The sequence below is a fragment of the Rhipicephalus microplus genome, chromosome 3 (assembly GCF_043290135.1).
Source record: "Rhipicephalus microplus isolate Deutch F79 chromosome 3, USDA_Rmic, whole genome shotgun sequence".
Classification (NCBI taxonomy): Eukaryota; Metazoa; Arthropoda; class Arachnida; order Ixodida; family Ixodidae; genus Rhipicephalus; species Rhipicephalus microplus.
This window is the reverse complement of record NC_134702.1, coordinates 25406932-25430097: the sequence shown is the minus strand read 5'-3', so window position 1 is coordinate 25430097 and position 23166 is coordinate 25406932. Positions and strand designations below refer to the sequence as shown.

At 49.2% G+C, this 23166-nt stretch overlaps 1 protein-coding gene across 12 annotated transcripts in view; it reads right to left on the bottom strand.

The window, feature by feature from the left end:
* LOC119177298 (uncharacterized) overlaps nt 1-23166 on the bottom strand; it is a 53640-nt gene that overhangs the window by 15138 nt on the left and 15336 nt on the right. For 2 of the 12 annotated variants that reach the window (XM_075889116.1, XM_075889117.1), the window contains exons 1-3: nt 19610-19982; nt 10606-10717; nt 514-607 (exon numbers count right to left, since the gene is read on the bottom strand). In XM_075889116.1, coding sequence (XP_075745231.1) covers nt 514-607; nt 10606-10717; nt 19610-19967 — 564 coding nt within the window. In that variant the 5' untranslated portion in view covers nt 19968-19982. The other 10 variants (XM_075889121.1, XM_075889122.1, XM_075889118.1 and 7 more) reach the window with 9 other exon arrangements.

Below are 23166 nucleotides of genomic sequence, written 5' to 3'. Positions count from 1 at the left end.
AATGCAACAAGATACAGGTCGATAGGTAACAATAGCTAGCACATCGGGCATATCATTAATAATGCTCAGGTTCCTGGCGTGAAGCTGTAAAGTCAGTGTATCTGAAATTGGTCACAACTTAATGAAAAAGAAGGAATCAGGCAGGGGGCGGTATGGATATCAGATTTCAGGTGAGAACGGCAGCAGTATGCACAACTGCTCACAGTTAAGGCTTCAGAAAGCGCTAGCACACTCGCGCGCATCAAGTAGTAGTATGCAGAATCACACGATTAAGGCATACGTGCGCAATAACGTACTGTGAAATGCGCAGCGCTGTTAATAACACCAGCCACCCTTTACGCAGAAGACGCACTTAGCGAATTCCTTAAAAACGAAACTGCGGCACAGACAGACGTTATAAACGACGCGGCTTATGGAAGAGTCGTTGCAAGAGTGCAACGCGTGCGCGCACGAAAACACTTCGCAGCCCCGCGACGAAATGTTTCGAAAAGCCACGCATCGGTGCGCACTTACGGTGAGCGACTCTCGCTTCTTTCCGCTGGTGACGAGCGCGAAGCCCTGCGTTTCGATGGCGACCCCGGTCTTCTGGACATGTTCCTCGATGTACCTGCAGAGTAAACATCAGCGGGTAAGCGCAAACGTCGCGTCGAAATAAAATGAAGTGCGATCGTCGTCGTCAAAGGGTCACCACGCACGCTATAAGCAGACAGAAGCCGAGGCCACGCAACAGCCCGTCACTTCTCCCGCACAAAACCCCGACCGCTGAAGAGAGACAAAAAAAGAAGAAAAATGGACGAAGAGAAGAGAGAGAGAGAGAGAGAGAGAGCGCAAAAACAGTCAGGGCTACGACGCGCGCGCTGCTTCGCATCGAAGCGTATGCGTACACGCTCGCCGGCAAGGTCCTTTCGAACGGCACAATGCGATTACAGGTTGCAGTCGACGGTAGTAGGCGCGCCGTACGTAACACTTGTTCGTAGGTTTCCGACACTGCTGTTTCGCCAGCGGCGCAAGGACAGGTACATCACGAGATTTCACGTCCACCAGCGAGAAACGCGGGACGCGCTCCAAGCAGACGACAACGACGGTGCGACCGCAAACAAGAACTGCCTGCGCGCAGCGCACGCAAAAAAAAAAATAAAGGCGCCTGCGCGGAGAAGAAAGAGAGGGTATTCCCGTTTCTAGGTTAGGCGCCATGCATGCAATGCACGGGGAGAGCTCGCGCTGCCTGCCGCTGTCTTAGCGCTCTACTTGCGCGGGCCAGCTTTTTCATGCGCGGACGTTGTAACGGATCCGCCAGCGCGGCCTAGCCGTGTACGCTGCCTCGCGCGCAAGTTCTTCCTCTCCTCCCACCAAGAACGAACCTCAGGGGCCCACCATCAGGATCGAGTGCGTCGCACAATGTTTCCTCGGGCGCCATACGTTTGACGAACTAAGAAAATTAAAGGAGAGAGACTCGGGTATACCGACTTACTAGAGTTCGACGACACCTCGGTCACCATCGTCGCAGACAGCACAAGCGCATCCGCTAAAACGCGCATCATACAGCAAAAAAACACCGCGCGCACCATGCACCTGCAGCGCTGTTTCGCATCGTCACACATCCGTCTTCTGTGCCGAGGCGCCGTCGATTATTCCCGGCATCGATGAGGAGGAAATCGTGCTGAGCTCGTAAACTTCCGCAAACTAAAGTCGAACCCGACAATCGCGCGCTCGTCCGCGAAATGCGAGCCGCGAACACATGCGAACGTAACTCGAGTCCGAACCGCGAAGATCGCGTAAGGCGCGTCGTGCAAAATGAATGAGCAGCAATGTCAACTGTAACTCTCACCGGGTCGACGGTTGATGCACGAGTAACGCCGCCCGCCCCGCTGGCTGAACGCTAGTTCGCATCGCTCGGAGGGAAAGAGTGTGAATGAGGAAGGGGAAGAAATGGAGGGAGAGAACGGGAAAGGGTAGAGTTCGGGCAACTATACACTCACAGCCAACTACGTCACAGAAGGACAGCGCTCACATTTCAGACGCCGCGGACGAAGCATACGAAACCACGCGCGCGCATAAAGAAATACGAGATTACACCGTTAGCTGGCTCGTGTCGGTAACGCGTGCCGGGCGTAGCTCGCTTCTTTTTTGGCGTAAAGGAAAAAAAAAAAAAAACTCGGCCGGCCGCCGAGTCCTTTCGTCGTCGCTCCTTCACGCGACGGAGGGAAGAAAGATGCGAGCGACGGCGCGACTACCTCGAGCAAACGGGAACGCACTTACACAAATGCACATCATCCGTGACCGTCCGCCTCTACACGACGGACGCTGGCGCACGAAAAGAAAAAAAAAGGACGAAACTGTCCGGCTGGCCGCCTCCTCTTCGCGAGATGGACAGCGCAGACGAGACCGCAAAGTTGAGAGAGAGAGCAAGGAGAACGGATTCTCCTCTTCCTGCTCCTTTTGCTTGCTTGTCCGTTTCGACAGGGAGGCAGCGCGCGCGAAGAACCGGAGAAGAGTGCTGTGCGTGCCAAGCTGAGTGTCAATCCGTCGGAGTAGGCTGGGAGTTCATCCAGCAAATAACAAAAACCACCCGTTTCCCCGGAAGCGCTTCCCTAGATGCACGCAACGTTCGACTGATGGACACAACAATGAATCGGTTTAGATTGAAAAATTGTATTCTGAGGAGGACTTTTATGACGCTAATTCCTTTAATGGTGCCAATTTCACCATAATATGTTCATTAATAGGGGAGAAAATCAAGGTTTAAAGTTATTTTATGAAAATTCCGCGCTCGAATCTCCTCGCGTGACGTCACGAATTTCGAGTACTTTTTCATAATTTGGCGACATTGGCGCAACTAAACTTTCTCAAACTTGGAATGTTGAATCCACCGTCCCGTCACAGGGCAATATGCTCCCTTTTTACCGAATCATAACAACGCGGAAGCTAGCAGTCGCCGTCAAAATCTATGACGTCACGGCATATGGTGCGGGGATTGTGAGATGGCGTCGCCACTTGCGCTTTCTTTTCGCGCGTTTTCTCGCTCACCGAACGTCTTGTCTTGGCAAGCGCGGTGTTTTGGTAATCGTAGAAGATTATTTTCGTAATATGTGAAAAAGTCATATTCCCTTTTCCTAGGCACGTATTTCACACGGACTCTGACTATCACTGGAGCGAGACGAAGCGAACATCATGTTATTGCAGCTGATAGCTAACATTTATCATCATTTAGCAAACACTATACACAGCCCACCACTTATCGAAGTTAGCCGATATTAGCCAGCGCTGGCAGCGTGAGTATGATAACGTTATAGAGTCAATACGGCAGCCGAAGTCGATCAGGAATACACGCGCATATCGCATCCCGTCACACAAAGTGGCGGGGAGATACCAAGAATCGACCAATCACTGGCAACTGCGGTCACAAAGACTAGCGCGACGGGCTAGCGCATTGAGCGAATACAAGGCAGCTGAAAGCGCGAGTTTCAGAAATTACAGTAGGTTAATATGCACTCACGGGAAGCCTTGTAGCGCGCGAATCTTATTTAGTAGCGTGTTACTCTCAAACGTGCTTCATTTGTTGAGCCTTGAACCATGATCTCTGGCGAGGGTTTCGACTGACAAAAAAACAACAACAACAGTATCTGCTGACTCGGAGCTCTTCTTTGCACTAGCGGATAAAAAAAGAATAAAAAGGAAAGAAACGGCGGATGTCGTTACCTAATTAGCTGCATACTAAGCGAAGACTATTTCAGTAGCCCTTTACGATTGTAGAGTAAAGAGTAATTAGTGCTGAAAATCCTCCAAAAGTTGTTCCATCGAAGTGCGCGTGACACTCACTGTACGTCCGGTCGAATGTCCGGGGAGAGATTAAAAACAACCGCTCCCCTAGAGTCACCTCGAGCGTATCTCCCAACATTTAGGCTGTTTTTAATTTCTACATAAAAAAAGGGGGCCAGCGGACACGACATACATTAGGGGGAAAATACTTGTTATATACAGAGTGTTTTTTTTTCTAATCATAATTTTCTAATCATAATAAGCGTATTCGAAGAAAAGCTGTTAGATTTATATTCAACAAGTACTTCAAGTTAAGACTCACCCTCAGATTTAATGCTAGCCAACAACATTCCCTTACTGCAGACGCGAAGACAAAAAGGCTAGATTAGAATTCCTCGATCAACTTTTGAACAAAAAACTAGCTCTAGACCCATCCCCGTATTTTATACCCCTTAGTAGCCGGCCCACCCGACACCACCCCCCAAAGGCCTTGATCCCATATTTTGCTCGCAGAGACCTACTGAAGTATTCGTACTTTCCAAGAACCATATGTGAATGGAACCGTCTTACTAATACATGTGATGAATGAACTAACCTACCAAACAACCTTCTTCGCCCTTTATTGTTTCGTTTCGCAATTATTTTATTTATATTTGTGTATGTATTACCACCCTGCTTGGACCTTGAGTCTGCAGTATTGAATAAATAAATAAAATATAGATTTTTCCTTTAAAAAAATTATAATATGTAGGCACTAGTCTTTGCAGCCGATTTCTAGACCAAGGCGGAAAGATTTCGCCACTAATTTGATCACTCAGGAATGATTCATGAACACGAACAATTGAATTAGCTTTTTATTACCAATATTAGGGTGGTTACTTATATGACGAAGTTGTTCTACGTCACAAATTATGACGAGCCTAGTTTTTGAAAATTGAAAAATATCACGCGTGGTTTCCGAGATTCATCGTCGAATTTCCAGACCGCGGTGCCGTAGAAACCGAAATTAACACGCCGAGTGGCGTTAGTTTCGACGCACTCGGGTTAGTTCCTCGGGATATAGTATAGCAAAGGCGCCACACGGTGCGACTTCAACTGCGACCGAGTTTACCCATCTCCATTACCTCTATAATGTACTAGATTAGTCTAGTACACTATAATTGCCTCGGAAGTGCGAGATGCGGAAGTGAGCCAATAGCGGTCGAGCAATTCGAGCCAACCAATCGCGGCTGCGAGCTGGCCGGGTCACGATCGCCAGTGACCGTCGTGTGACGGTGACTTTCCCTAGCGCAGGCGCCCGTTCAGCAGACGGACGACCCCATCGAAGAGCAGACGACTCTGTGTGTGTCATGCGTTAGCAACGCGCGATGTATTCTTTTTCCTTCGGTAGGCGTTTGTTGTTGGCCCCAGCGCGTGACCGCTGCAACAGCCCTGGCGTTGCATACGATTTCTGCCTCTCTCTCTCTCTCTCTCTCTCTCTCTCTCTCTCTCTCTATGGGGAAATGTCAGGCGGCAAAGATAAGAAGAAACGTAAGAAGCAGCGCGCGCCATCTTTCCTCCTCCTCCTCCTCCTCACGCGAGAACATGGACACACACTCACACAAACTCGCCTTTGCGGACACGCAACAAAAAACCTCTCCGCGGTGGGGCGGGCAGGAAGGCAGCGGGGCAGGCGGCGATCGCAAATGTAGGTCACGCAAACCACCCTCGCGACCGAACAAACGCGCAGGCCGCGCCGTTTCACTGAGAACTTTTTTTTTTCTTCAAGGGGAGGATGGAGGGCAAAGACGACTGGACAGGCGATTTTTTTTTTTTTTTTCAATTTTCATGGCATAATATTCCAGCATAACTGACAAATGCTTCCACTAAGGGGCGAGTTTTTGCGCAAGGTGGAAAAAATTTAAAAAACGGCCCCTAACGTACCTGATCCCGTGTCTGCACCGCGGTAACTACAACTTTAAATGGCATTTTCGCCGAACGCTACTTTTCATCAGAAAAGGAACATCATTTCTCTAACCGCTGAAGCTATCAAGTGAAACCTTTTGTGACTTTTTTTTCTGAATATCATGCGCCCTTTCTGAAGCAAAACAATGTTGTTGCCGCCAGAATTGTAATTTTAACTAGAGTATTTCTTTAAAAAAAAAGACACCCCTAAAATTCTAGTCGTAAAACAGTTATATTTTTAGCTAAAGAATGGTCATGTCTACAATTGATATCTTGGTTCAGAAGGATACCCTAGGTACATGTAATACCAGAAGAGATTTCACCATTTTATGCAAAATCATTTTTCACAAATGCTCCTTCAAAAATAAAAACAGACAAATAAATCATTCTTGATTATATTTAAAACGGCTGTGTGTTTTCTTTCCACATTCACCAAACATAGAGTAAAGCCCCCGTTCAAGCAACTTGGAGAGATTTGTAAAGTTTGCCTTAAAAATAACAGAGCGATGAGCAGTAGTAGTTGCACACCAGTCTGTGCTATCCATCCCCACAAGCTAGTACCGAAAAACTGACGGCGCCTTACTTGAAAATCCGACGCCAAAATAAAAGACGCCCCCCCCCCCCCCCAGACTTTCAGTTTACTGATCGTTCTGCCATCTGTGAACGAATAGACGAACTATTATTCCGCGTATTACCAGGGAAAGCTGATATACCGCGATTCTCGAATCAGTATACAGGGAGCGGAAAGCACGGCTAGCTGCCCTAGAGAAAAAAAAAAATCATCGCTCGCCAATGACCGCATTTCGCGAGCGCTGCTTTGCGACTGGTGTCATTTGAGAGCTGCGGTTCACTGGCCGGTCGGAGCAGTAGGTTGCGTGGAATGGCACGACTGATTGGAGAGCAGCTGCTTTAACACGTACAGCTGCTGCGTTCTACGATGGGCAACGTTTTGCTACTGTTTTGCCCTGCGTTCGGAAACGCCCAGGGTCACGATCATGCAGCCACGTCACAATGAGAGAGTGCTTTGCGCTTTCTCTGAATAATTATATAGATAGATAGATAGATAGATAGATAGATAGATAGATAGATAGATAGATAGATAGATAGATAGATAGATAGATAGATAGAGATAGATAGATAGATAGATAGATAGATAGATAGATAGATAGATAGATAGATAGATAGATAGATAGATAGATAGATAGATAGATAGATAGATAGATAGATAGATAGATAGATAGATAGGTAGATAGATAGATAGATAGAGTGAGAGAGGCATTCCACAAAGTGTATCTTTACAGAAAAAAAGGCTCCCTAAAATAAGTGAAACCGCGTCCCCGTACAACACAATCGTAACATGCCGACAGCAATTGAAACCAATGTCGAGGTCACCAATCAACGCGCGCATTTTTATACTCGAGCCATGGTTGCATTGTCTCCCTGCTGCGACCTATAGCCTATAGATATATAATCGCAAAATTCTAACAGTGAACTTAGGCATATTTCTCGTATAAGCACGTCGAAAACTTTCGAATACGAGCAAACGATAAATTTGCCACGCTGCAACTGACACCTGGTTAGCGCAAATTGCTTCATGGCACTGCATATTAGCTCCATTATGACATATAAACCTGCAGTACTCACAGTCATTGGATGTAACCGTGTACGTAAAAATCCACTTGGCAACAGTTTTCTCTGTCTCTAATCAGCCACATACACATACGTTTAATTTGAAATTTCCCTTTAAGTTCATGCATTCGCAGTTATTTATTCTACGCTCGACAGCTGTCATTCGTCAGACAGGGAGGTAAACAGCGTAAGGCTCCATCGGTTGTTTTTTTTTTTTTTTTCCCTACCACCTGTCACCAGCTGACAATTATGTACAATAACGAGCCACCAATACCGACGGTCAACGCGAGCTGAAGTTTCAATGTTCGAGTCCCCAGAATGAAAAGCCCGCCCACACAGATAGGAACCATTGGCTCACAAAGATATAGTCAATATCGTAGACTCTTGGTCATATCAAATTTAAATACCAAATGGTCCAAACACATAACTGGACTCAGTATTAACGCCTTGTGATACTGGTCTCACAGGTCGACGTGAGAGGTAACTATTCCAGTCGGTTAATAAACCCAGGGGGAAAAAAAAATCTCTTCACTGGTTTCTACTTGTTTCGACTGATCTCAGTTCGAGGTCAGCTCGTATACATTACCGGTTTCAAATGGTACATACAAACATGGGTCACAAACGCTAATACCTATTACGCGTATACAGGCGCATTACTATAACTGTTGGCGTTTTACGTCCCAACATTTAACTACGATAGGATCGTGAAGAAAGCCGCAGTGGAGGGCTCCAGAAATTTCGACTACCTGCAGCGCTCTTCGACGTATACACCAAAGTCTACGTACACGGGCTTATATAGCAGTTTCGCGACCGTCGAAAGTGCGGCCGGGATTCGATCCCTCGACCTTCGGGTCGGCACTCGAGCACCATAATCGACATACAGCCAGGGCGGGTCACAGGCCACTTATACAACCGCATCATCATCATCATCATCATCATCATCATCAGCCTGACTACGTCCACTGCAGGACAAAGGCCTCTCCCATGTTCTGCCAGTTAACCCGGTTTTGAGCTTGCTGCTGCCAATTTATACCCGCAAACTTCTTAATCTCATCTGCCCACCTAACCTTCTGTCTCCCCCTAACCCGCTTCCCTTCTCTGGGAATCCAGTTAGTTACCGTTAACGGCCAGCAGTTATTCTGTCTACCCGCTACATGCCCGGCCCATGTCCATTTCTTCTTCTTGATTTCAGCTGTGATATCCTTAACCCCCGTTTGTTCCCTAATCCACTCTGCTCTCTTCTTGTCTTTTAAGGCTACACCTACCATTTTTCTTTCCATTGCTCGCTGCGTCGTCCTCAATTTAAGCTGAACCTCCCTTGTAAGTCTCCAGGTTTCTGCTCCGTAGCTAAGTACCGGCAAGATACAGCTGTTATATACCTTCCTCTTGAGGGATAATGGCAATCTACCAGTCATAATTTGAAAGTGCTTGCCAAATGTGCTCAACCACATCCTTATTCTTCTAGTTACTTCAATCTCGTGCAACCGCGTACTACTAATTAACGCGACCAATCACAAAACGTGCAAGCGCGGCCATTCGCACGACCACCTTTCTTTCGCGCTGTGATTCAGGTTTTTCCACAAACCGTTCACCTCAGCCAAATGAACGACGTGTTTATACATAGTTGTCAGCAAAAGCTATCGCCCTCCGAAGCATACCATCACGCGGCGAAGGCTCGCGAGTGAGCGCGTATACGGGCGACTGACCCTTTTTTTTTTTTGTTTTTTTCTTCTGCCACGTCCGAACACGCGCAACCTCGCACGCGCCACCACAGCACACAACAGTCAACGGTCGTCGTTCCCCGAAATCAAGTCGGGCAATACGAAACCCGGTGCAAGCTTCTCTTGAAGCACACCTATAACCACGTGCAAACACGACACAACCAAGGGCGGGAGCGCGGCGCCCTCTATCGTCGATTCTGTGACTTCTTCGTCGCTCGATCCATCACTCCTTCGCAGCTGTCCTGTCACGCAGTCAGCAGTCCACCATCGCTGTACACTCGTACACACGCGAATGCATGCGACTATATATACGCAACGTTTCACGGCGGTTTTCCTTTCCTTGCCATTTACTTATTTATTTTTTTCGGCGACCAACGTGCATCCCGCAAGGCCAACGGCGCTGAGGACGCGAGCAGTTGTAGTTGCAGACCTGCGGCTCGAAGGCCCTCACTCACTTTTTTTTTTTTTTGTACCTCAAATGTACGTGTATTCGTTCTCAGTATGTAAGCGATTCTTAAAAGAGAAAAAACAAGATAAAAGTGAGCCCTGTAACTGTCTGCATCATAGCGCGACACCTCAACAGTGGCTCACGAGGGATGGGGGCTAAGGAGGGATTAAAAGGTACAGGGATAGAGATGAGGACACCCACATACGGAATCAACGAGAAGACAGGGAAAGGTGGACACGGTCGAAGGAGTCCGAGGGCGGGGCACCACTGAGCGAGAGCTTCACGGCGTCAGGCGGAGGGCGGGGGCACAACCGGTCGGCACGGAATACAGCGAGCGAGTCCTTCGTTCGCAGCGCCGAATGCAATTAAGAGGCACGATGTGTTTTTATAATACGAGCCTCCGTATTTCCTCGTTCGCTAAAATACAGGCTGTCTCTGTTCTTGTTTTTTACTTTTGTGGCTTCATCATACAAGAGCTTATTTCTACAATGCACATTTACCGCTACGCCTCTCACTGCGCTACTGTTCCAGGGGCTAGGCAGATATTTTTTTCGGCGTAAGGAGCAGGGAGGGGGGGGGGGGGGTGTCACCTTCTTGATCTGAAGTGGGGGCGGGGAAGAGAAATGTGGTCGATTGTCAATTTGTACTCAGTAAGCTGTGGCAAAATAATAATAATAATAATAATAATAATAATAATAATAATAATAATAATAATAATACAACTTTCGGGGGGAGGGGTGCGTGTGCCACCCCCTGGCTACGCCGCTGCCCCCCCCCCCCCGCCTAATATCCGAAGTCTCTCTTGATCCCATCAGCCGCCGACCAGTTAATGCAGCCATCCGCGTTGAACACCCAAATCCTGATGGTGATCCGATTACCCGTCGTCGTCATCGCGCCTTTCACCTCTGGTTATGCTAAGCCACAAGGTCCAGTTATCCACCCAAGCCTACCCCGGTGGCATGCGGCCGTTGGGAATCGAACCCGGGACATGCAAGTATACTCCTCCGCATCGTGACTTCAGCATTCACACGGCCGTGGGTAACAGGTAAAAAGTGCGACAGTGGACAAGATGCGAGAAGCAACGCGCACTGTATACACACGCACCAGTTGATGAAGGTGCTTTTGCCGGCCGAATGGTTCCCGATGAGCAGGACGACTATCTTCTTGCGCGGCGGAAGCAGCGTCTGGCCCAGCGACTCGGCGATCTTCACCAGCCCTGTGGGCGAAATTGAGGGAAAAAGAAACGTATTACGTATAGCGTTAATGGCGATAGTCGAGACATGCAGTACACAGCTTCGAACACCCCGGACGGGGTCGCAACGACGCCGTGTCCAGAGTACGACGCGGTCCGTCACAAGAAGAAGGTTTAGAGAGACTCTCCCGCTATACGCGGGAACGAAAAGAATAAAAAATGGCAGAGACGACTGGATTTAGATCTAATGAAGACAGTTATGTAGCACGATCTCAGTCTTAGCGAAATGTTAGCCGGTGCGTTGTGAAAAACTCCACCAGATCATTAATGTTTTCAAATTATCGATGTACCAATGAAGAGTGAGTGAGTAAAAACTTTATTGAACATGTCCGGCGTCATTGAGCGGGGTGGGGCTACAAGCACCCCGGCCTAGGTGACGGCCTCGAGTCCTTGGACCCGGGCGGCATCCTGGGCTTGCCGGACGGCCCACAGTTGATCGGCAAGGTCGTGGCTGAGCAGAGCCGCCTCCCATCGCGCCTCGCGGTTCGAGACCGCCATGTCTACCGGGTTCGTAGGGGACTGCTGCGCGTTACCGGTACACTTCCACAGCATGTGCTGCAGCGTCGCTCTGGCTCCGCACGCCTTACACGCGTCGGACGTATAAATGCCTGGGTAGCAGAGGCGAAGGATCACCGGATTCGGGTACGTGTGTGTCTGTAGTTGTCTCCAGGCAACCTGCTGTTTCTTGTTTAGTTTGGCGTGTGGTGGTGGCCTTACCAATGAAGAATATCAAAATTATTCAATACAACAAAGAATATCGCGAAATATTTTCTGCTTATTCGTACAAAAATGTGCCCCGATTCACAATGGAGACACAGATGAACTGAGCAAAGTCTCAAGTCAACTGGAAAGACTCTGTTATGGATCTCTTCCGCTGAGGTCCATCGTTGAAGGCGCCGCGTACGCTCGATATTCGGTCATTCCAGCGACGCAGGCGGCGCCATGTGGCCGTGCTCCGAAGCTGTCACACGGTGATAAAACTGCGACGCAGTTCGGTCTCTCGGTAGTCATGAACCAATGAACGCGTCTCCACGCTCTGCGACGCTGACGTAAATGCTCGCAACATCACCGTCTCGTCCGCCATTTTAGATGCGGAGCATCTTATACTCGCGCCTTGTAATGCGCCGTCCGCGCCGTCCGCACCGCTTCTCGAACATTCGACAGCTGACGCGCGCGCATGCGCCGTCGCGCCGTCGCCCACTCTTCCACCATCTGTGCATCCCTTCCTCCTCTACACACCGCGCGCGCTTCACTCCTCCACCATCTGTGCACCCTTCCTCCTCTACACACCGCGTTCGACATCTACAATTCTCCTGATTCTCCAGTGGACGCGCATGTGGCGTCGCGCTTCGAGAACATTCAACAGCTGACAGTGCATGCGCCGTCGTGCAGTATAGGTATATACTCAAGGTCGGCGCTCGCTCGCTCAGTTGCCGCTCGTCGGTTGGTTTGTACGGCGCGTCGACGTCCAAGGTCGCGGTGAAATGAATTCCAACGAATCCACAAACACAATGATCGACGTCCCTTCGACCAGCGCCGCCCTTTCGCATACGTGTGTACGTGTTCACTCATTTAACACCCCCTCCTACAACCACGTTAACCAATTTAGCCATCGACCCAAGTAAGTCGCAATTTAACACCCCGTTAACCAATTATTTGGTCCGCATCCTCCTCAGTGTTCCCCTGAGGGAAGCTGCGGGCAATATTTTTTACCTACCGCTGCACCACCAATGGTCGCTGGAATGATCGAATAGGTTCTGAACAGCACGCGAACCTGTATCAGTAAACGGCAAGTGGGCTGTGCTTATGTCACAAACGCCCATAACGTTTCCGGCCGCGTCCTCCTCAAGTTACCCGCAGCAATGAACATGCCGCGTTGACGTCATCTGGTAGCCGCCACGTTGTCGCAGCGTCCATGACGTCACGTGAAGTCCGTCAATTATAGCTATAAACACAGCGCTCGAGGAAGGCGGGTAGAAGTGGTCTATGCAGGGAAACACCATACCCCAGTTTGCAAACGCCTTGTACTGGCTTCATCTTTTTTTTTTCTTGTTGCGTCTGCGCTGTTACACCTATTATAAGCTATGCGTCACCAACTATAGCCTGCCAGCAATTCCTACTCCAAGAATCGCTATAGCCTCGTCATCCACGACAACAACTTGAACAAAAAGAAAGTAGCCAGAATCCCTTCGGTCGCACCGGGTGCGGCCTCACCTTTAGTCACCCATTAGAGAGAAAAAAGGTGGGGTGAGGGGGTAGCGCGGCATGGCGTCACAGAGTTAGTAATCCGCGCGTTTGCCCCTTGTATCGCCTTTTGTTTCGTTAGTAACAGGCAGCGATACCGAAGCCTGGACCCCGATGCCCAACTTAATTATTTATGAGGAAACATAACTGACCATAACCACGATTTGATTATGAGGGATGCCGGGAAGTAGTAAGGGAGGTCTCCTGGAATTTCGAAAACCTATGGTTTGTTTTTTTTAACCTGCACCTAAACCTGACTACAACTCGCTCCCCATCCAAAAAATGGCTGCCACAATCGAGCCCGCGTCCTGGTTCTGAGCAGCGCGGTAATATATGTATAGCGCAGACAAAGGACACGGACAAGGGAAGACACATTCAAGACAACACAGCGCTATACGTTGTCTTGAAAGTGCGTTCTCTTGTCCGTGCATGTCCTTGGTCTGCGCTACCATACCAACAAGCCCAAATCGCCACCCTCATCGACTGAGCAGCGCGACATCTTTAGTGCACGCCCACGCATGCAGTCACCCGTACCGATTTTCATACTCGCAGCTTACAATTTATCCGATTACTCTGGAAGTGTTTACGGCGTTCAACCATATACGGGGAGGTTGCGATGCCCTTCTGGCATGCACACGACACTGCCACAGGCCCGCGCCCTTTATTCCAAATTCAACTTGCGTAAAACTGAGCACGATACGCATGCCAAGCGTGTTTCAACACTTCCGTCGGTTGGCGCACACGTCGTTCCATCGTTGTAAGGCACCTGGCTGTACGATACAAAACTTTTTTTTTAAAGCACACAACAGCACGCTGATACTTAGTAATATTAATAATAGTAACATTAACAGATAGTAGTGTTGGGAACTTTGAATTTACCTAAAAGAACATAAAGTGTTAAGCCCTGCCTGCTGCGGCGAAGTATCGCAGGCTGCCAAATTTAAAAATAAAAAATATATAAAATTTGTTAATAAATTAAAGAACAGAATAAAAGAAAGGGATGACTACCACCAGGAGAACAACAGCCAAGGGAGCGGACCGGGAAATCAGGGAATTTATTTTGTATTTACCATAAACTAATATACATTCTATGTGTAATCTTCTTGACTTACAATGATTCTTCTTTTGTCCCCTTGTGCAAACTAATTTACATACTAAGTAACATTAACAGTAATAATGATAACAATATTAATAATAACAATCTCACGTGAATCCTGTCTATGTACTGATATGTCGAAGGCACCGACGCTGCGCCCATAATCACTAACGCATGACAACAGCAGTAACAATTCCGCGGCTCTGCACGATGAAACCACTGAGTAATTGCAAGGCACGCCGTATGGCGGCGGAGGGTTTAATTACGACTACCTGGGGTTCCTTAATGTGGATTTGAGTCTACGTATGCGGGTGCTTTCGCATCTCGCCTAAACCGAAATGCACGAAGCCGTTGTATACGGTGCGCTCTAGCCGTCGTAGGAAATCGACTGTTGTCGAGACGTCGGACTATATACACCCTTGCGCGGAGGAGCGCATTGTGTCTAAGCCCACTGCAAGGCAAATGCGTCTTATCCTGTGTTTCGCCAATCAGCACGCTCATATGCTTACTTACTGCAGCCACGTTATAACCCCCCCCCCTCCAAAAGAAAGAACTGATCTCATCTGCTTATCTATCTTTTTGCGTAGGAACAACCGCGTGCTCGAATCGCTCGTTGCTAACCTTCGACCGTACTGTACACAACTATAGGCGAAGGCGCAAGCACTATAGCGGAACCGCGCGCACTCGGCACGCTTTCATCTGCTGACAGGGACATTTGAGAACGAAAAAAAAGATAGCACAACAATAACGTTGTAGTGTGCAGCACGCGGCCTCGAGCCAGCAGAGCGAACCGTTAGTCACGTATATAGACGTGTCCGTCGACGAACTCGGCTCATCGTAAGGCACTCGCTGGACCGTGTCGAAGCGAACAGGTCGACGGCGCGTTTCCGTAAAAAAATACGCCGACAAATACGCTGACTAGACGCTGGCGGGGAGACTACTCATTCCGCAACGCGGTGTCGTTATACCGCGCGCATTTTGCACGCGGCTCAAGGAGGCGCGCGGAGGCCGACGAGACGGCGAGGGTGCCGGAAATACGGAGTTGCTTGTCGCCGTTTCTACTGCCGGCTAAGACTGCACAGGAATGCGGTCTCTGTTGTCGTGAATCAAACCCGCGCCCTCGAACTCCATAGACGTCCGACTCTGGGAGTTTTGCGGACATGCAGCGCCCCCTGTCAACGCAGTTTTGAGTAGTGTAAAGCCGGACTCCATTTCCCAGTTTGCGGCGCAAGCAGGTGCAACTACAGCGTACGAAACCGCGATTGAGCTAAATGTTAGGTGTATTTGCGCAATGAACACTTAGAAAAGGAGTTACGAATTTCTCTCCGCTAGTCAGTCGTGTTTTGACCTCGTGTGTACGCCCAAGTTTAACGCATTTAGGCGTTGCAGAACGAACGTCGGAGTGCTTGCCTGTAATCGATGTCGTGCGATGCTCGCTTGCACTAAACGTTCCACTAGCAGTACGCCGAAATAACTAAAACATCTTTCGCATTGTACCCGCAGTTCGTTTTGATGAGCTTCCTACTTTTCTGAAGCGAGGTTGGATGGGAGTAAGAAGCTTGCCAGGCCCTTGATTTCCAGGAAAACCGCGCCTCAAGACCAACGAAAGAGGAGAGCCCATGCACGTTCGCTTGTGGTCGGCTCGCTTTGCACTACCCATTTATGGCGATGGGGACGCTGGTGGCGGCGTTTTTCGCAGCGCCACCTGGGCAAAGTCTGACGTCTATAAGTCCGCGTATCTGCTAAGCAGGGACGCATAGCCAGAAATTTATTTTGCGAGAATTTTCAAGTCCTTTTATCCATCTCCGTGCGTGTATACACGTATACACTCGCGCTCAATAGGAGTTGCAACACGCTGGCCGAGGTTAGAGTGGCCCCAAGCCTGAACAACGGGGCACCGACGAACGTTAAACTGGGTTCAGAAAGAATCGATATTTGAGAGAGTGTAATTCAGAAACTGTTTTCTATGTATACGTGCCGCTTTGCAGTGTTGAAGATGTTTTGAGCACAGACAGCTCGATGCAACTTCTCGACTGTATAGATACAAAATGCGAAGATTTAAAGCGGGTCTATACAGGCACTCCCGAGGACACGAGGCTTGTGTTGCCACTATTCCGTCTTCCGTATTCGAAGCGCCGTTGCTGTATATCGCTATAGTATAGTATACGTGGCTCACATGTGTGGCTTCGATCGGAGAGAGCTTCATACGTATAAGCGGCTGGAAAACCTTCTCAGAGCTGCCACGTTGAATTGATCGATAACCCGATACAAACAGAACGTCCCGTGTTTGGAACATTACGTAGCATATATGCGCACCAGCGACACATAAAGCTTTCTCACATTCTTGAACTTGGAACGCCCGAATGTTACTACGCGTGCGCGCTGCATTCGAAGGCCGCAACATCGACACCCCGGTCACGTCGACGCGCCGTGCGGAAACGGCAAATCCACGTCAAACACTTTCTTTTTATTTTCCTCACTTGGACTTTCAGCGCACGTAACGCACGTATATATGCCAAAATGTCTCCCGTTCTCCTTAGATGTTCTATTGCGCGAGTCGATTGTTTCGGAAGCGTTCCAAAAAATACGCCCCTTTCCAACCGCCAAGCCGTATCGCAAAGGAAAACGTGCTACCAGTCAAGGCCAAGCATTCGATTGATTGATACGTGGGGTTTAACGTCCCAAAACCACCCACATGATTATGAGAGGCGCCGTAGTGGAGGGCTCCGGAAATTTCGACCACCTGGGGTTCTTTAACGTGCACCCAAATCTGAGCACACGGGCCTACAACACTTCCGCCTCCATCGGAAATGCAGTCACCCACCCGCACCCGGGATTCGATCCCGCAACCTGCGGGTCAGCAACCGAGTACCTTAGCCTCTAGACCACCGCGGCGGGACAGGCCAAGCATTCGGCCACAACTTGACGCTGTGTGCACAAGCTCCGCCCACAATACCATGATGCACTAGCCTCTTGTAAAAGAGCTGAGCAAGATGAAGTACCCTCGAAGGTGAAGTGCTTATGCTCTGTTGATGTATACAAGGCTTACAAGAAAATAAAGGTTGGCAATTTTTATCGAAATTGCTAGCTTTTTGCAAATCACTGGTATAGCACTATATGAATCGTCGTGGCTTATACCCAAAATCACGATATGACGAAAGCAAAGGAGGGTTCCGAAAATTTCGGCCACCCGGGGTTCTTTGATGAGGCACACGGGCCTCCAGCGATCCACATCCACCGATTAGCGGCCACCACGTCCGGGATTCGAGTCCACGACCATCGTGTCAAACAGTCAAGCAGCACAAGTCTATAGACCACCACGGCGGATGCCCACCGATAGTAGGGATGCGAATAAATTGTCTCTGGACGTGTAAAGTTAAAATTAGCGACACAAATTTAAATCTCCACTGTAATAGTAACCGACCATGAACACACACAAGAGCTTTACGTCCCGAAAAAGAGCAAACAACCGGCTGACGTATAGCGAAGTTCTTTTATATAGAGTCGAACAGCGGCACCCACATCACCGCAGTTATACGCTTTGTCGGTTGCCGATGAACAAGGCTGAACCTAATTGGTTTTATCGGTGACTATTATTACACGCGGAACGGTCAATATAAAGCACGCGGCCCACAAAATGCCACGAGACTATATACGCGACCCACATAAATGCAGTGTTACATGAAGATCAGTATAGACGCGCCATGAAGACCACATACGTGACATGGGTGCACTTTCGTATGACTTGTCCGCCGATTAACTTTTGAAGACTGCGCTTCTAGCCTAGTTCACAGAAGCTATATACAGACAGCAATTCGGCTTAGTCCTGTTCTTTGAAAAGGGAGGGGCTTCGTATAGCTGGCAACGGTGTTGGTTACTTCGCAGTGCTAAAATAATAACAAATGTTGGGGTTCCACGTCTGAAAAACCACGATATGATTATGAGGGGCGCCGCAGTGGAGGGTTCCGAAAATTCCGACCACCCGGGGTTCTTTAACGTGCACCTACATATTATAAGCACACGGGGCTCAAGCATTGCGCCTCCGTCGAAATGTGGGCGGTATTCGATAGCGCGGCCTTCGTTTCGGCAGTCATGCACAACCACCGGACCGCACTGCGACGGCTTCTTCCGTGATGGCTCTGAGGAACACTGCAGTTTAGATGAAGCGCCATGCGAGGCAACTGTGGTGTCCAAGCCGAAGTTGCCCCCTTTAGCAACCGTATGTATCTTCACTCCCAAGGATGCGCGTTCGAACCACGCGATTCGGTGCTGAGTCGACAAGCTGTACAGGAGGTGGCCCGGGAGAGAAGAGATTATAGACAACAGGTCCAAGCCCGGGACAAGAACACCGTGGGCGTCGATAAAGCATGCGGAAGCGAGAGGGCTGACGTGGCTGCAAGTGTGTGTGAGGGGGGCGGGGGTGATAGTAATGCATACAGACCACCGATTCTTTACCAGTGCCGCGCCATGCAGCGTCGACCGGCCGCGATTGGAATTACTCCTTGCCTCATTCAGATATCCATCTTTAGCCTTTGCCTGTATGTTTCCGTCAAACTCCCACTGCTTTTGTTTTCTACAAGTTTCAATTGCGTCCTTGCTTATGTCCACCATTGGCCCGTCAACACTTCCACGCTCTTTGCCCCGCCACGGTGGTTCACTGGTTATGGCACTAGACTGCTAAACTGAAGGTCACTGGATCAAATCCCGGCTGCAGCGACTGCATTTTCGGTGGAGGCGAAAATGCTGTAGGCCCGTGTACTTAGATTTAGGCGCACGTTAAAGAACCCCAGGTGGTCGAAATTCTTCGGAGCCCTCCATTATACGGCGTCTCTGAATCATATAATGGTTTTGGCACCTTAAACCCAGATATCGATTATTGAATTTAGGAGGGCCCTCATTGGTGGACATAGTTTACAGGCCCTGTCAGCTAAGTATTATGGTTTTCGATCAGAACCTGTTGATTGGTTTCCAGACTTTTGCTTGAATGAGGGGCGGTGGTCGATTCCACACATCCAGCTTGAACGTTGCATGCAGCGCGACCTAGCCCACGTCTGCTACAGATATTTCATATAAAAACATCATCGCAGAGTGCGCATGAAAGACTCCGAGCAGTGGTAAGAAAAAGAGAGGATCTTAGGGGACGAAAAACAAATATCAGTTCCATCATAGAACCTTTTATCAGCTATTAACAGGATCCAATAAACAGGGGATATGACGAAGAGAACATGCATTCCAATCACGTAGTAACACAAGTGTAACTTCATTGCATGAGAAGCAGAAAGGAAAAAAAAGGTATAGTCGATTCAACGGCGATGTTTAAAAACATCCCACACAGAAGTTCGTCCCGTGGTTCTGTATCTGCGAAACAGCTCGCACAGAATTGGAGATCAATGAGAGATATGCCTCCACCCTGAAGTACACCACAATCGGCTAAAAATTATCATAACAGAAACCCCCCAAAGATATGCAAAGTGCAAGCTCGAATACCAGATTGACAGATGATGCAAAATGTATACCTGATAGGTGAAGAAGTACAGACGGCGATTCCCCCGGTGCGGCGGACCCGAGTAGTCTCGATCGACGATCGACCACGTACACGCCGATGGATGTTCGACGGACCGCCTCGCGCAGGATAACTAGCACCCCGACAGGCGCGCTGTCCGTCTTTAAGACGGGGTGTTTCTCCACGTCGCGTGCACAAGGGGTGGGGGGTGGGACGAAAGGCGGGGACAATGAAGTGTGAAAGAGCGAGAGGTCGCGGGGTTGGGCGCCGGAAGGAAACTCGGAGTTCGCGCCGGAAACCTCGCGCCGAGGGCTCGGCGGAGGAAGTCGACAGACCGACCAACCGAACGACGACGTGTCTCCCACCCACATACATAACACGCAGACACTCGAACCAGCGCGAACGAGACAGCACGTTTGCATACATACGTGATGCAACGCGACTGCAATGCTCGCGCGCTCGTAGGAAACGCGCCCGCGACTTGGTCGCCTTCCTGCGGCAAGCAGGATGCCCTGCTGCTGCTGCACCAGGAGGAGGAGCAGTCGTTGCCACACGTCAGTGGTGGATTTCGGCACGCGCCGCGATATCCGACACCGTCGAAAGTTCATCCATGCAGAGAGACACCTTACACACATCGCGCAATCATTCAGCTTGTGATTTCTGTGTTGTTGCTTCGAGGGTGGCCGTCTAATTAGCTTCGAAATGGCGATGAATATTCGGAATTATGAGAACCCTCGGCCAGTGGCGTAGCCAGAGGATGGCACATCGGGCCCGCACTCCACCATCGATTTCTTTTTTTTTTCTTTTACCCACGACGCACTGATAGAGCACACAACGGCACTCGACCTGCGCGGCCCACTCTTCAGATCAAGGTGGTGCCCCCCACCAAAAAAATAAATAAAATAAAATAATGCCTACGCAACTGCCCACCGGCCAAGAGGGAAGACAACTTAGCGACCTAAGGCATAATAAACGATTCTTTTTATCTGTGCTGCCGCATACACGCCGTGCATGCATGATGTTGATTGGAGAGCGATACCGGACATTACAAATCCGTGACGTTAAAAGGGCTAGGAACGAGAACGGTGTGGGAGGAAGGGGGGGGTGCTAAATGTAAAAACAATTGGAGCTTGGTAAGTAAATTGCCACTTTACGTTGGAAATAAAATCCACTCGTGAAGTGAGGAAGACGACCAAGCGCGAACTGTGAAAGACGTGCTTGAGAGCCGCCGCCCAGAATGTCCCATCATCCACGCAGGTAACCTTGACGTCACAGATGCCATCAAGAGGTTTCACTTCACAGTATCCACCAAGCTTTTAAATATCCAAAATAAGGCGTTTGAAAGCATGGGCGCGTTCTGCGTCCACAAAGCTGGTTTTATAGTGCAGGTCTCTGTCAGCGATCCGATAGAGGGAATAAGGAACTGTCTTGCGCCTGACAACTAATTAAGTGACCGCAGAATAAGCACGCAGTGCGCTAACCACAAAAAAAGCCTCGAACATCCTCCTCTGCTAGAGACCTAAGAGGCGTGGCGACTCAACTATTGGCAACAGGAGAAAAGACATTCAAGGCTCACTAACCTTAAAGCAACAGAGCTGCCATTATATCCCCTATAAGCATCCATCAATGATGTCAATGACTTCGTTCCTGCAACACGTTTAGAATGGCGCTAGTGCGGAAGGCGACGAACAAAGAAATCAGTTTTTAAAAAAATCTTAATTTGTAAGCAGTCCGAACCTAAGTGCATACATACAGGGCGGTACGTATGCGATAGCGCCACGTGTTGTTTTATAAGAGCGACCAGCTAAGCTGTCCAGTAGTCACGTGACCCATCCGCGGTTCCTCACGATGCTGGCATGTTTCTCGGCCCCCCACCTTCCTTTTAGTATAGTCTGCCATAATTGCGGCAAAGTGTAGCAATAAAGTGTTTGTTACTGATCTTCGTTCGTCTCCAGGCCTTCACGTATTAAAGAAATACGATGGTACGCGCCTTTAACTAAGAACAAAGAACAATCAGTCGTCATCATTAGTTCTGTTTCTTGCCCGACAATATAATAACGGTATATATATATATATATATATATATATATATATGCGTGTGTGTGTGTGCGTGTGTGTGTGTGTGCGTGCGCGAACCCTTTAAATATCGAAACACTAAACTTCTGGAGCTTTCGTTTGTTCGTTTGTTTGTTTTCCCCTTCGCAAATCGGCAAAAAAAAAATCAGGCTAACGCATGATATCGAAATGCGAACCCTCCGCTCACCATCTCTACCAATTAATTGTTCAGGCACATCACGCGCGCATCCTCACCAAGCACCCCCAAAGCTCTCGTTCTTTTTTTGTTCTTTCTGCTACAGAAACCTGGAGACTTACAAAGAGGGTTCAGCTTAAGTTGAGGACGACGCAGCGAGCGATGGAAAGGAAAATGGCAGGTGTAACCGTAAGAGACAAGAAGAGAGCAGAGTGGATTAGGGGACAAACGGGGGTTAAGGATATCATAGTTGAAATAAAGAAGAGGAAATGGACATGGGCCGGGCATGTAGCGCGTAGACAGGATAACCGCTGGTCGTTAAGGGTAACTAACTGGATTCCCAGAGAAGGAAAGCGGGTTAGGGGGAGACAGAAGGTTAGGTGGGCAGATGAGATTGAGAAGTTTGCGGGTATAAATTGGCAGCAGCAAGCACAGGACCGGGTGAACTGGCGGAACATGGGAGAGGCCTTTGTCCTGCAGTGGACGTAGTCAGGCTGATGATGATGATGATGACAGAAGAGATACTTTTAGCATCGACGCGGTTAACGGCCAGGCAACCCGCGGTTCGTGACGCGCGCGCGCGAGAAAGCCCGGTCGCGCCGTCGGAAGTCTCCATGGTCGCCGCGTGCGTGGAAGGCGCCGATAAGCGAAGATCGGGGGAAAAAAAACAAGAAAACAAGGGAGAAGAAGGCAGCCGACGACGACGCCGGCTTCCGTCGGAGGGGCGCGCACGCCGGAAGCGGGAGATCCGACTGCTGGCCAGCGCCGATACGGCAGCGGCAACGGTCGCCGCAGAGACCTCATCTGATTGGTCGCCCGAGGGAACGAAGAACCCCCCGCCGTTAGACCGTCTCTTAAGAGAAACGGTAAACGAGGCGCATCAAGCGTTGTTACATGGACAATTTTCGGAGGGGCTTGTTTTTCGAGTTACGTCATTAGTAATGACGTAACTCGAAATGGCTTAAAGTGGAAGCATTCCCACTTTTTTTCCGTCGGCCATAGATAGGCCTGCAAAGGGTTCTCCAACAGCAACGGGGCATGTCCCGCTCTACCGCCTCCCCATCCACTGCCCCCAGCGCCTAGCCGGCCTTAGAAGTGTGGCAGCTTGGGCTAGTTGGTATGGCATGACGATAGTTATAGCGCGAGAACAAAACGACGACACAGAGACAAGAAGTGTCCTTCGTGTCCTTCTTTTTGTCTCTGTGTCGTCGTTTTGTTCTCGCGCTATAACTATATCGTCTAGCCGGCCGTTTGACGAGTTTGAAAGAGGCTATAGGCCTTTCCCATACCACACCTATAGACATGAGTCGTTGATGAAG